At 49.8% G+C, this 14,393-nt stretch overlaps 2 protein-coding genes across 4 annotated transcripts; one reads left to right on the top strand and one right to left on the bottom strand.

Moving 5' to 3' along the window:
• The first annotated feature begins 2,121 nt into the window (after nt 1–2,121).
• Nucleotides 2,122–7,398, top strand: SEBOX (SEBOX homeobox). Of its 2 annotated transcripts, none has more exons than XM_083480266.1 (2): nt 2,122–6,560; nt 6,732–7,398. In XM_083480266.1, the coding sequence occupies exon 1, from the start codon at nt 3,301–3,303 to the stop codon at nt 4,105–4,107; it is 807 nt and encodes a 268-aa protein (XP_083336392.1). In that variant the 5' UTR covers nt 2,122–3,300; the 3' UTR covers nt 4,108–6,560; nt 6,732–7,398. The 2 variants fall into 2 exon arrangements, with proteins under 2 accessions (XP_083336392.1, XP_083336391.1); XM_083480265.1 differs by having other exon boundaries at nt 3,271–5,081; nt 7,088–7,362.
• Nucleotides 7,399–7,513: 115 nt separating this feature from the next.
• VMA12 (vacuolar ATPase assembly factor VMA12) lies at nt 7,514–14,207 on the bottom strand. 2 transcript variants are annotated; one of them, XM_083480278.1, is made up of 6 exons: nt 13,964–14,174; nt 12,678–12,751; nt 12,381–12,470; nt 11,656–11,698; nt 9,067–9,179; nt 7,514–8,282 (listed from the first exon to the last, which is right to left on the bottom strand). In XM_083480278.1, the coding sequence occupies exons 1-6, from the start codon at nt 14,133–14,135 to the stop codon at nt 8,187–8,189; spliced, it is 588 nt and encodes a 195-aa protein (XP_083336404.1). In that variant the 5' UTR covers nt 14,136–14,174; the 3' UTR covers nt 7,514–8,186. The 2 variants fall into 2 exon arrangements, with proteins under 2 accessions (XP_083336404.1, XP_083336405.1); XM_083480279.1 differs by lacking the exon at nt 7,514–8,282 and adding an exon at nt 10,951–11,108 and having other exon boundaries at nt 9,067–9,175; nt 13,964–14,207.
• Nucleotides 14,208–14,393: the final 186 nt, after the last annotated feature.

Here is a 14,393-nt window from a genome sequence, read left to right as displayed (position 1 = left end):
CTTAGGTCCAATGAGGACTGGTTAAAAGAGACCTTTCGCCTGACAAAGAGAGGGTTTTATTGGTTTCTACACTTTTCCTCAAGCTCAAGGTGGCAGGCATGGCTCTCCCTCTCTGTTTTATTCATGCAATCACCCATGTGAGGCAGCTGAGGCTGAGAGAGGGAGACCGGCCGCAGGTCACCAACCAGCCACTGACTGGGGGATTTGAAGCCCAAATTTCTCTGGTCCTTGGGGATGTACATTTAAAGCAAACCCCCCCATCCAGAGAACTGTAGTTTCCCTCTCCCAGCGCTACAACTCCCAGCACCCCTAATCTACAGTTCCCAAGATTCGGGGGGGGTGCTTTAAATGCATGGTGCAACCCTAGGCAGCACTCTAACCACTGCACCATACTATTGTTGAGCAGGAAGTGGGACAGACTCTTCCACTGTTACTCCAGCAGATGGGACTGGAATCATGAGGAATGGTTCCCTGTGAGGAACGATGGAGGGAGTTGCGTATGTTTCACCTGGGCAAGAGGAGACTGAGAGGCATGGGCGTAGCCAGGATTTTTGTTAGGGGGACAGGCCTTTGTGGGGGGGGCAGAACCTCAGTTAGCTATGCATTTTTATTGGTTTTGGGAGGCAGCTGCCCCTCCCTGGCTGCGCCCATGCTGAGAGGAGATTTGAGAGCCACCTTCAAATATCTCAAGCGCCGTCCCATGAAAGAGGGGGCAAGCTTGTGATCTGCTGTTCCGGAAGGGAGGACCAGAGCCAATGGATTCAAGTTGCAGGAAAGGAGAGTACAACTAAACGTCAGGAGGAACTTTCTGACAGGAAGAGCTGTTTGACGGTGGAACGGTCTCCCTCAGGAAGTTGTGGGCTCTCCTTCCTTGGGTGAGTTTTAGCAGAGGTTGGGTGGCCACCTGCCAGGGATGCTTTAGCTGAGAGTCCTGCCTTGCAGGGGGTTGGACTCGATTAATGACCCTTTGTAGGGAACCCTGACTCTACCCTGACTGTGATTCTATGGCCTCTGAAGTTTCTCTTCCAACTTTAATAGTACATAATATTAAGGGCTTTTTATGGGGCTGGTCAATCTGATACAATGGGAAAATAATAATAATAATAATAATAATAATAATAATAATAATAATAATAATAATTTTTATTTTTATCCCGCCCTCCCCATGAAGCCGGGTTCAGGGCAGCTAACAACAATAAAATAGTGCAACATTCTAAAAACATTTCATTATAAAAATTAATTAAAATCAAATTGATGGCAACCACTGGGCTAGAGTTCTATGAGGATTACAGGAGGGGGTCAGACTGTGCCTTGGCCAAAGGCCTGGGGGAACAGCTCCGTTTTGCAGGCCCTGCAGAAAGATGTCAAGTCCTGCAGGGCCCTTGTCTCTTGTGACAGAGCCTTCCACCAGATTGGAGCCGCAGCCGAAAAAGCCTGGCTCTAGTTGACACAGGGTTTAGTCTGCAATCCTATGCACACTTCCTTGGAAGTAAGCGTGGCTTTGCTGTTGAAGCAGATGCTTCTGGGATCACTGCCAGGCATATTCTATGCACACAAACTATGGAGTACTGAACTCAGGTTTAGCTCTCGGAGTAACTGAATGCATGGGGGCCAGAGCTGCACGTTAAGCCCTCATAATAACACCAGAAGAGCCTGCTGGATCAGGCCATTGGCCCACTTAGTCCAGCATCCACTTCTCACAGTGGGCAACGCAATGCAAAACCCACAGGCAGGAACTGAGCACAGGGTCCTCTGGTATTCAGAAGCATCACTGGACCCGACACTGGAGACAGAGCATAACCATCCTGGCTGGTAGTCATCACTAACCTTCTCCTCCTCCATGAATTTGCCCAATCCTATTTTAAAAACATCCCAGATGGTGCCCATCACTGCTTCCAGTGGCAGGGAGTTCCACTGTTTAACTCTGTGCTGTGTGGACTTAGAATCATAGAGTTAGAAGGATCGCCTAGTCCAACCCCCTGCAGTGTAGGAATATGCAGCCATCTCATACAGGGATTGAACCTACAACCTCTAACCAGAGGTTATACAGATGGCACCATACCCCATCAAAACTTGCTAAAATGTATAAAGGCAGGTCACCAGCATGTTGGAGACGTAAGAAGGAGATAGGGTCATACTATCTGTGGTGGACCTGTGCAATCATATATGATTTCTGGAATAATATCTACAACAAACTCAAGAAACTATTCAAATTTACCGTCAAAAAAAGACCAGAGATTTTTTTATTAGGAATATTGCCAATAGAAATTAAAAAAAATATATAAGACCATTGTTCATGTATGCAATCATGGCAGCAAGAATACTCGTGGCGAGAAACTGGAAAAGCACCACCAACGATAACACTTATGATAGAATATTTCCAACTAGCAAAACTGATGGGTAAAGTCAGGGGAGCTTTAAATCAGAAAACATACGGAGAATGGAAAATATTTAAGGAATATATAATATTCTGTTGTACAAATGATACCATCTTAGCAGAACTTGAATGATACTTGTGAACAAAAATGATTGAAATGAATACCTTAGTGGAATATATGAAAAAGGATATAACGCAAAGCTGTGCGACAAAACCATGATAATAGAAATAGTATAATGAGAACGTTTGGAAGTTTTAAGCAGAAATTTTTATTTGACGAACATGATTTTGTATAAATTTTGGGTTTTTTTTTTCTTTTTCCTTTGTCTTTTCTTTCTTTTCCGTCTTTTTAACTTTTTTCTTACTTCTATGTCGTGTTGTTTTTTCTTCTGTATTGAATTTTTCTATACTTGCCTTGGTTGTAAATGATCATTTACGTCTGTATTTTAAACCAATAAAGATTTACCATGGGGAAAAAACAAAAAACAGCCTCTGACCAGAGAAGCTATCCTTTCCTCTGTCTCCATAAACGTGAGCTTCCTGGCAGACTGCGGATTTCAACCTGCTTTCCCAGGTCCTGGTTCTAACCACTACACCACACAGCCTCTCTAAAGACAGGCCTCCTGCGTGTGCCCGAGAAGTTGGACTCCAGGAAAGCGCCCCTCTTCGACTGGACTCCAGGCTGGTCCCTAGAGGCGCTGCCCGAGGCGGGCACTTCAGTACCAAGGACAGCTCCCGCGCCCGACGGCGCGCCCTCCTCTCCCCCCTCCCGTCTCCAGGTGCCCGAACTGCGTTAGGTGGGGGGGGGGCTGGTCCCAGATGTGAGCCTGCCCGAGGGGGGGGGGGAATGACGCTGGTCGGTCTCCGAGGGGATAAAAGCTAGACGACCAGCCTGAGCAGCCGCAGGAGCCGCCGCCGCCACGATGGGCAGCAGGGAGCGGGCGCGCGTCCTGCGGGTGCCGCCGCCCTTTCTCTTCCCCGACGGGGCGGCCGGAGAGCGCGGGGAGCAGCCTGGTGGAGGAGGTGGGTTGCGGGGCGCTTGGTGCTGGGGGGACGGGGGTGGGACCTGGAGAGGGGAGGCTAGGAAGAAGCCGCCTCCTCCCTCCCGAGCACTGCCCGCCCCGTCTGCCTTCTTTTGCACCCCCGCAGGTCCCCGGACGGAGGGAGGCGGCGGCGGCGGCGGCCCCCGGAAGAGGAAGCGGACCACCTTCAGTCGGGGCCAGCTGAGCGAGCTGGAGCGCGTCTTCGCCGCCCTGCCCTACCCGGACATCGGGACGCGCGAGCGCCTGGCCGAGCTCACGCAGCTGCCCGAGGCCAAGATCCAGGTGAGCCCCGACGGCTCCTCCGCCTGGGGAGGGCCCCTGCCTCTCAATGCCCCTTCTCTCACCGGCTCCCTCTCCCCCCGCCAGGTCTGGTTCCAGAACCGCCGCGCCCGCAGGATCAAGAGCAGCGCCGCGCCCCGACGGGCTCCGGCTGGCAGCAAGCCCGACGGGCAGCCGGGATTGAGCGCCACGCCGCCGCCCGGCAGCGCCTCTGTCTTCCTAGGCTGGGAGGAGGCGGCGGCGGCCCCTCGGTGGCCGGGGAGCTCCGTCCGAGAAGAGGAAGAGGCCGCGGCGTGGACCGCCCTGTCGGGCCGCTGGGACGCCTTTCCTCCGCCTCGCACCTCCCTGGGGACCATCTCGGACCTCATCTACAGCGCCGCCCTGGTGGCCAACTTCGGGGACCTCTAGACGCCCGCGTGGGCGCACCGTCGGGGAAGATCTGGCGCTGGGTGAGAGATGTTTGGAGGCTGGTTGGGAGCTGGAAGCGGCCAAAGGGGAAGGCTGGAGCAGCGTCTCTCCTCCTCTGTCAACCATCGTTCCTTTGTGTAACAGGCCCCTTCCTAGGAAGGGGAGAGGGCTGTCTCTGTTGGGAGTCCAATTGTATCTGGGCGCCCCCCTCCCCGTTTAAAAATGCACCTGGCCGCATTAATCTGCTGGCTTTTCTCCTCTTCCCCTCAAATCTCTCTTGTAACTCCAATAAAAGAGATGTTTTGTGATGTCCTCACAGCTTAGCCTGATCACTTTCATTTCTGATTTCGGCGGGGGGGGGGTGCTCTCTACCCCACAGGCCTATCCAATATCCTTAAATGCAGAAGCGGGGGGAGCTCAGACCCCACAATCGCTTGATAATGCCACCTAATCTGCCCAGGGGGAAAAAATACCTTAATCTCCAGGGGGATCCGTGGATGATTGAACGACATCACCTAATCCCAGTGATGGCCCAGGGAAAAGGTCTAGGTTCCCATAGCGCCCCCCCCCCGCGCCCCCTTCTGGGCCCAGCCAGCTGGAATGGCACATAGCGACAATATTAATATTGGAGTGTGTGTTTCTGGCGAGGGCTTAGCAGACATCAGAACATTAATCAACGCTTCTGAGGGGCCTCTGACCAGCACCCGCTGCTTAAAGCCTCCAGGAGCATAAAGGGCACAATGGTTTTGAGCAACTGTTATCCAAGGCGGGCGTTGGCATAGAACTGTAGAGTTGGGGGACACCCAAGGGTCATCTAGTCCAACCCTCTGCAATGCAGAAATCTCAACTAACACATCTATGACAGGCGGCCTCCCGACCTCTGCTTAAAAACCTCCACAGAAAGAGAGTCCACAACCGCCTGTTGAACAGCTCTGTCAGAAAGTTTTTTTGTATTCTTAGCTGGACTCTTTCTTGTAACTTGAAGCCCTGGGTTCGAGTCCTACCCTCCAGAGAAGGAGAAAACAAGCTTGCTCCATCCTCCATGTGACAGCTCTTGAGATATTTGGCTCTCCCATCTCCTCTCAGTCTCGTCTTCTCCAGGCTAAATATCGCCAACTCCTTCAACCGCTCCTCATCAGGATTGGTTTCCAGACATGGATCATCTTGGGCACCCTCCTCTGCACACCTTCCAGCTTGTCAAACATCCTGCTTAAATTGTGGGGCCCAGAATTCTTCTATTCTTTCCCATAGCAGCTGTTATTGAAAGTGAGCCTGTTACCTGTTTGGAAGCCCTCTGGATGCAGAGTCTGGCTGGAGAACTTGGCTGGAGAGCAGACTTCAGCTGTTGCAATCACATACAGTGATGCTTGTAGAGAAAGGAAGTGATCATAGGGTGGTAGATATTTCTACAATATATATTCAATATATACTCAGGGATGATTCACACCCTGGCCGGCACTTTCTTGATCTCCTGCCCTCGGGCAGAAGATATAGAAGCCTGATTAGTCGCACCAACAGGGTAAAGAACAGCTTCTATCTGGGGGCTGTTAGGCTGCCGAATGAAAAGATAACAACAGGGCAACTGACTTTCGGGTTTGGTGGGTGTGCGTCAGAAAACGAGGGGAATTAAGACTAAGAGGGCTGGGGGGGGGGGGGGCTTGTGTAATTGTACAAGTGACAATAAAGTATTTCAAATTTCACCTGGCCGTACCTGGTAATGCTGTCTGGGATTGAACTTGGAACCTTCTGCACACAGAGCAGGCAACCAGCCGGTGGCAAGAGGGCGTGCTAATCACCTCCTCATCCCTGACAACCCCCTCGCCCAACTGCAGCACCCCTGGGGAAATCCTCAGCATGCTTACTTGAAATCTAACCCTGTCATGATCAAATAGATTTATTTCAGAGATGATATGCTTAAGATGGGAGAACTGAGATCCAAGCACTCACCATCTAAGGCTTTTCTTCGTGCGCCTCCTCTGCAGGAGGAAGGTGGCAGCACAAGAGCAGGCCTTTTCTGCAGTGACTCCCCACTTGGGGAATTCTCTCCCCAGGAAGGCTTGCCTGGCACCTTCATTGTACACCTTCAGGTGCCAGGTGAAGACGTTCCACTTCTCTCAGGCCTCTGGCTAATAAAACAATCTGTGGGAACTTTACTGTTTTAGTTTGTTACTATGCTATGCATTTCTGTGTTTTTATATTGCAAACCGCCTTGTGATCCTCGGATGAAGGGCAGTACAGTGGTACCTCGGGTTACAGACGCTTCAGGTTAGACGCTTCAGGTTACAGACTCCGCTAACCCATAAATATTACCTCGGGTTAAGAACTTTGCTTCAGGATGAGAACAGAAATCGTGCTCCGGCGGCACGGCAGCAGCAGGAGGCCCCATTAGCTAAAGTGGTGCTTCAGGTTAAGAACAGTTTCAGGTTAAGAACAGACCTCCAGAACGAATTACCGTATTTTTTGCACCATAACACTCACTTTTTTCCTCCTAGAAAGTAAGGGGAAATGTCTGTGCGTGTTATGGAGGGAATGCCTACGGGTGGCATGCCTACGGATTTTCCTCCTCTAAAAACTATGTGCGTGTTATGGTCGGGTTCGTGTTATAGAGTGAAAAATACAGTCAGTTCTTAACCCGAGGTACCACTGTATAGAAATTTAACAAAACAAGCAAACAAGGAGTGTCTGTTGGTTCTGACCAAAGGGGACCCATCTAGTCCAGCATCCTGTTTTCACAGTGGCCAATTATGGGATGCCCTCAAGCAAGATGGTGTTCGGAAGCATTACTGCCTCTGAAGAGCACAGCCATCATGAGAGCCTCCTCTGAATTTGCCTAATACCCATTGAAAGCCATCCCAGTTGCTGGGCATCTTTGCCTCCTGCAGGAGCAAGTTCCATCCTTTCAACTATGCGCTGCGTGACTTTCTTTTGTCTGCTCTGAATCTTCCAACGAAGGTGAAGCATACAATTATTTTGCTTCTAGGGATCTAAAACGGGACGAAGCTCATACCTCAAGCCTCAAAACACAGTTTGTTATTATCCCATATATATATTGGTCACCATTACACAGCAAATAGAAGACAAGGAGTACCTCCCTCTAAAATCCCTTCATCAATGAGAATACAGTGGTACCTCAGGTTACAGATGCTTCAGGTTACAGCTAACCCAGAAATAGTACTTCGGGTTAAAAACTTTGCTTCAGGATGAGAACAGAAATCGTGCTCCGGTGGTGCGGCAGCAGCAGGAGGCCCCATTAGCTAAAGTGGTGCTTCAGGTTAAGAACAGTTTCAGGTTAAGAACGGACCTCCAGAATGAATTAAGTACTTAACCTGAGGTACCACTGTATGTAGCCTTCCTCTCCCTCAGAACCTCCCCACACCTGCTACTAGAGAACTGCCTGAGTTGCAGCTTCAACAGATTCCAATCCGTTTATTGCACACAACAAAGGTTGATTTCTATACATTAAGACGACACCCGGGGGATGGCGGTTTGCGGAGGGGGGGGGAAAGCATCTCCAAACTGTAAGGGGTAGGACCCAGCCGTTCACAGTTGCTTGCCGGGCTTGGTGTAACAGCAAAATGGTGTGTCCCTTTGTGTTTGCCAAAGGGCAACAAAAGTAATCGCTATGGGCACCCTCTCTAGCACTGCCAGCTCAGGTGGCCAACGCTTTGGAAACAGCAACCTTCCAGCTTGGGGGTGTGACAGAAACACGAGGAAAAATCTCCTCTTGCTGGTGTGAAGTTGCTCTCCCCTAGTGCTGGACCCTTTGCAGCTTCAGGGCCTGCAGGGAAAAAAAACCCCACACTCCTGAAAACACACCAGATTACTTGTGCCAGAGAAAAGGGAGGCCTGTGGGGGAAAGGAAAAGCACAGAGGCCTCAGGGGAAGGAAAAGGAGCCGACTTGTCTGTAGCTGCAAGAGGAAGGAGTTGCATTGAGAATGTCCTGTTCCTCCTTGGTAGTTTGTACTGGGATTTGCAGGTGGCCTCTGGGGGCCGAGCCCACCTCCCCGGCCACGAGTGGGGAGCAGCAAGGATGGAGAGAGCGGGCCGAGAAAGAGGCCAGCCAGGAAGGGCTCCTTGGCTACGGCTCCCCCAGTTCTCCTTCCAGGTTCCGAACCATCACGTAGAGCTCGGCCAAGCCCACGACGGAGGCCACAACCACGGCAGACAGGACACGCTGGAAGGAAGGGGGGAAAGGAAGTCAGCTCAGCCTCAGAGCCAGGTGAGTTGCAGTTAAGAGACATCCTGCCTTGCTTCCGCTCTGGACATTTTGGGGGGTCGGGGCTAATCTGTACCCTCTGGGGGTTTTTTTTGCGTCTAGCATTAGAGTCAGAACCTTTTTTTTTTTGGATTCAAAACTAAAGGCTTCCCCTCTCCCCCTTTTACATAAAAATGCACTAGTGGAGGAATTGCAGGATCATAGAGTTGTGGAGTTAGAAGGGACTCCCAAAGGTCATCCAGTCCAGCCACCTGCAATGCAGGAATCTCAGCTAAAACATCCAAGACAGATGACCATCAAACCTCTGCCTAAAAACCTGCAAGGAAAGAGAGTCCATCACCTCTCAACAGCTCTTACTGCTCTTCCTGATGTTTAGCAGCCATCTTCTTTCTTGTAACCTGAAGCCATGTGTTTGAGTTCTACCCTCCAGAGCAGGAGAAAGCCCTTGAGATATCTGAAGATGACTCTCCTATCTCCTCTCAGTCTCCTCTTCTCCAGGCTAAACATCTCCAGCTCCTTCAACTGTTCCTCATCAGGCTTTGACTCCAGACCCTTAACCATCCTGGCTGCCCTACTCTGCGCATGTTCCAGCTTGTCAATGTCCTTGGGAGGTTAAACTCTATGTTGTTCAAGGGAGCTGCCCTTCACCCCCCCCCCACCCACGGAATATCCAGAGCTTTCCTTAGGTCTCTCCCTGCCCCCTGTATGGTTCCGCCCCCCCCCCGGCCCAGCTGCCACTCACCGGTGCCATTTCCACAAAGATGTACTGGGAGCCCAGGTAGGTGCAGGCAAACGTGGCTCCCACAGTGACCAGGAAGTTGACGATGGTGACAACCAAGGCTTTGGTGGACCTCACTGGGAAAAGCAGAGGCAGAGTGTGTGACCCAGGCCCAGCAAGGTCCATTCCCTAGGACTGAAACCCCAAGGAGGAAAGGCAATCCCCTGTCCCTCTGAAATGAGCTTTGCCCACCCCCACCCCACCTCATTACCCCACTGCAGTGCTCCTCTCCGCCCCACAGGAAGCTGCTATATACTGGGTTAGAACATTGAAAACTTGGGAACTCCCTGCCTGCTGATATCAAGCGTTTGCCTTCCCCGTACTCTCTTCAGCGCCTGCTAAAAACAAGCCTACGCTCGTTTTTAGTCAATTGTTATTTTAACTTTTTGAAAGTTTTAACTTGCGAATTTGGGGTTTCTTTTACAATCAAGCAGCGTGTAAACGTTATGAAATAAGCAAATAGGGCCATCCAGTTGAGGACTGCCTGCCCTGACCGGCAGAAGTTGCTCTCCAGGGTCTCAGGCAGGGGCTCTTTCCCAGCCTGGGGCCACAGGCATGGAAAGTGGGGTCTCTGCCAGGAACATGCAGCCCTTTTTCTAACAGCCCTCATGGTTCTGACCAAAGGAACTGGCTTTCAACAGGAACAGAGGCAGCTGCCATAATACAAGTTGGAACATGGTTCCCTAGAGCTTTGTATTGTCTACACCTGTTGGTCTTTAACCAATCCAGACCCGAGACCCACCTCTGACCCCCAAACAGGAACGCTGGACCCATTCTGACTTTCAGTTTTAACTTAACAGTACTGGAGTCTCACCACATATTACACATATTGAGGTACTGGCATGCTATTGTTTTTTCCAATATTATATGTAGTAGTTTGAACCAAGTTAACCAATCTTTCATTTAATACAGTGGTACCTCGGGTTACATACGCTTCAGGTTACATACACTTCAGGTTACAGATTCCGCTAACCCAGAAACAGTACCTTGGGTTAAGAACTTTGCTTCAGGATGAGAACAGAAATTGTGCTCTGTGCGGCGGCAGCAGGAGGCCCCATTAGCTAAAGTGGTGCTTCAGGTTAAGAACAGTTTCAGGTTAAGAACGGACCTCCGGAACAAATTAAGTACTTAACCCGAGGTACCACTGTAGTTGGCTAAAACTTCTAAACCCTTTTCTCTATGCCCGTGGTTGATACTGAGCAAGAGGACAAGAGGTCACCACCACCATTATGTCTGCCTTTCCTTAACAACAGCAAAAAGCTTCTCTCTCACTTTCCATAACCTTCACCGCCTCCTTTCTTTCTCATGGAGTTGCAGAGTTGGAAGGGACCTCTGGGGTCATCTAGTCCAACCCCTAAAGCAGCACACAGCTAAACTATGGAACTCCCTGCCACAAGGCATTGAAAAGATGGCATTGAAAGGAACTGAGCAAAATCCTAGAGGGCTATTAGCCAGGATGGCTATGATCTGCCTTCACTGTCACAAGCAGCAATGCTTTTGAATATACCAGCTGCTGGAAACCACAGGAGAGGAGAGCTGCTCTTGTGCTTGAATCCTGCTCACTGGTTTCCTACAGGCATCTGGCTGGCGACTGTGAGAACAGGATCCCAGACTAGATAAGCATTGACCTGATCCAGCAGGCTCTTCTTAGGTTCTCTTCATCTCCTCAAACATTTCTACCCTCCCTCTCAGCATCTTCTGCTTTCCTTTCGGCTGCTGCTGCTGCTATCACCTCTCAGTCTCCCTCTCCCTTTCCCTTTTTGCTCTGCTCTTTCTTCCATCTTCTGCCGCCTTCCCTGCCTCTTCAGCTCCCTTCTCTCTGTGACTCCTGCCCCCCACAACGTCAACTTGCCTGAAATTAAAATGAGCAGGATTTCTGGAAAAAGTTCACCCCCCTCAGAATCTAACATAGGGGGCAGCTGCACTTGGGTTCCCCTTTTTTGGATGAAGCAGCTTGAAGAAATTCCTCAGATTCTCCCACATTGAAGTAACATATTTTCGTGGTTCTAAAATGAAAAGGGTTGTTTTCCCTTTTAGTTTGCAAAGACTTGTACTTTATTTTATTTTTTAAGCGACTAAATAAAAGCAAAATTCATTCCAGAGTCTAATCAGACATTAAGAAAGTTGATGTAAGTTTTAATCTGTTCCTATTGTTAATTTAACTTTCAAAAAGTGCTTATTGCTATTTTTTCTTTGTGTTTTCTCCTTTTTTTGTAAATTGCTTTAAAGTTTTGTTTTTCTCACAATCAAATGGTGTATAAATTTTATGGAATAAATTTCAAATCAAGACTGAAATACTAAAGTTGCTGTCTCTACTTACTTGAGATACATCCCATTCCAATGAATGGGCCTTACTTCTGAAAAGACATGCATAGGAGCCGCTATCAATTTAACTAAGGTTAAATTGGGAGTCTCCTCTCCCCTTCCAGCAGTTCCCACCCCACCCTTTCTGCCACCTTTAACGGATGCCTTACTTTCCCTCTCTCGCAACCACCCGTCCATCTGTCCTCTCCTTGTCTCAACATGCCACCTGCTCTTAACACAGAAACCCACCTTGCCTTCCAAGGTCAGCCAAAGTGCCATATCGGTTCAGTTCCTAAAAGAAAGAGGGAGAAGAGTTTGTTAGCTTCTTACAGGGCTTTCCTCTGTTCTGCTTGGCAACGAAGCAGCTTCAGGACCAAGGCAAATAAAGGCCTTCCCTTCTTCCCAGGTGTGGTGTGAAAATGTCACCTAGGTCGTTAGATATAAAATGTGGAGCGCTATGACCCAAATCCCACAGCAGAAACTACAGTAACTGAGCTAGTCACATCACATATACTTAATGCTAACCAGAGATTAGCTGCCTATATAGCAACTCTATGAATAGGAAAGTAGGAAGCTGCCTTACACTGACCCAGATCTGTGGTCCATCTAGTTCAATACTGCAAACGCTGGCAGAGGCTCTCTAGGGTTTCAGGCAGGGAGTCCTCCCAGCCCTACCTAGAGCCATTGGGGGTTGTACCTGGGACCTTCTGCATGCAAAGCAGGGGCTCTACCACTGAGCTCCGGTCCCCTCCCCAAAAGAAAGGGTCTCACCCTGAAGCTTAATCTTTATTATGTTCATTTGCATGCTTAACACAAATTCTTAGTTCCAGAACCCCTGTGCCCTTCACTGAGGGTCTGTATCCACATCCACCAACCCTTCCTCAAAGCAGAGCCGTATCACGTAGATGGCTTAAGTAAGATCAGGCTGATCTTTGCTAAGGGTGGGACAGTTCAGGTTTATATTTTCCCCTCACCTGGCAGTTGATGTTCCTTGTTATCTTATTGTATTCCTCGTTGGCTAGCTTGGCCTTGATCTTCTCTAACCGGGCTACTAATTCTGGATTCTGAAACAGAAGACAAACTTGCAATGGAACAGCAATTTGTTGGGAGAGTGGAGAGATTTAGGCTTCCTAAGATACATGTAACTAGAGATTTCTGTGTGTTTGGAGATGCAAAGTTATCTCCTTATCAAAGCCTTTTATATACCAGAAGCCACAGAGATTCCAACCACCTAGTTATTTTTATTAAAAAGGTAAGTGCTTCATACAAACCCTGGGAGGCTTTTTCTCTTCAGGAAGGAAGATCTCACTGCCTTCCAGCAGTTCATGAAGATATACCTGAGAACCTAGGAGTAAAAAAAAGGTGTGTCACCAATAAGAATTCTGGGCCAAAGGAATTTGAAAGATATAATGTTATGCACATAGGAAATGGCCTTATCCTAGGTTGGATTCATTGCCCACTTAGGCCAGTACTGTCTGCTTTGACTGGTAGCTGCGCTCCAGGGTCTCAGGTGTGGAGAAGGTTTTCACCTTGATTCTTTTAACTGGAGAATTTAGGATAAGTCCTGCCCTTCCACATGTGCACAGGAGGGAAACAATTTCCTCCTCATGACAAACCTGTAAGGTCAGATAGGCTGAGAGATAGTGACTGGCTCCAAGGTCAGCAAGCAAGCCCTTCATAACTGGTTGGAAATTTGAACACTTGTATCCTAACAAGCCTGTAAGGTATGGTAAAGGGTCCTGCCTCTCTCACCCCCCCCCCACCCTCCAGTCCAACACTCTACTAGGGCACCACATAGGCTCTGTTTCCCTTTACTATTCACCCCCATTTCAATGTATTTTGTTCCCCAATAAGTGTGTATACCATGGTGCACCCTATGCTATGTATGGTGTAGTAGTGTTTTGAGTGTAGAGTCAGTGTGGTGTAGTGGTTAAGAGTCTTGGGCAGAGAAACCAAGCAGATCAAAGTTCAAATGCCGACTCAGCCATGAAGTTCACTGGGTGGCCCTGGGTCAGTCACTCTCTCTCTCTGTCTGTCTGTCTAAGAAACCTCACAGGAGTGTTCTGAAGATAAAATAACCAGGGTGGGGTGGGGAGAAGAACCATGTACATTATCCTGAGCTCCTTTATGGAAACACGTGACATGAATACAATTACAGTGGTACCTCGGGTTAAGTACTTAATTCGTTCCGGAGGTCCGTTCTTAACCTGAAACTGTTCTTAACCTGAAGCACCACTTTAGTTAATGGGGCCTCCTGCTGCTGCCGGAGCACGATTTCTGTTCTCATCCTGAAGCAAAGTTCTTAACCTGAAGCACTATTTCTGGTTTAGCGGAGTATGTAACCTGAAGCGTATGTAACCCGAGGTACCACTGTATATCTATATGCAGGTGCCCCTTCTAAGCGTTGGTTAGTTTACTCGAGAGGAAGCACACAGGGCGTGGAGGAAAGAAGGCAGCCTCTTTCGGACAGGGATTAGAGGGGGCGAACTGCCCCTCCGTCTCCAAGGTCAAAGATCACGACCCCAGCCTCAAGTCTCCGGGGGGGGGCTCTCCTCACCCGCCTCCCGCAGCGCTCGGTGGAGCTTTCGGACGAAGTGGAAGGACAAGCGGGGCTCCTCTTCGGCCAGGGCCGCCTCCAGCTCGGCCCGCAGCTCCTCCGGCAGCCGCTGCGCCTCGGAGCCCCGCAGGAGCCCCCGCAGCGCAGGCCCCACCTTCAGGGAGGACGCCATCTTGGAAGGGCCGCTGGTCACATGACCGCTCGGGGCCTGAAGTGGGCGGGGAAGAATCTGACGGGGGTTGCCGCGGCAACCCGAAGAGGGAGGGGAACCAAGAGGGAGCAAAAGGGAAGAGAGGGCGCCTGGTCGCCCTGAGAAGCATATTGCGGGTTCACTCCGCGGCCCAAAGGCGGGCAAGAAGCGCTCCGAATAAATAAGCGGCCTGCGTCATCCAAAGCTTTCTGCAAACTCGGCTCTATTTCCCGAAAACAC

Source organism: Podarcis liolepis (genome assembly GCF_965112155.1).
Source record: "Podarcis liolepis genome assembly, chromosome: 16".
In the NCBI taxonomy this organism is placed as follows: domain Eukaryota; kingdom Metazoa; phylum Chordata; class Lepidosauria; order Squamata; family Lacertidae; genus Podarcis; species Podarcis liolepis.
The sequence above is the reverse complement of the archived record's forward strand: the minus strand, read 5'-3'. Positions and strand labels throughout refer to the sequence as shown.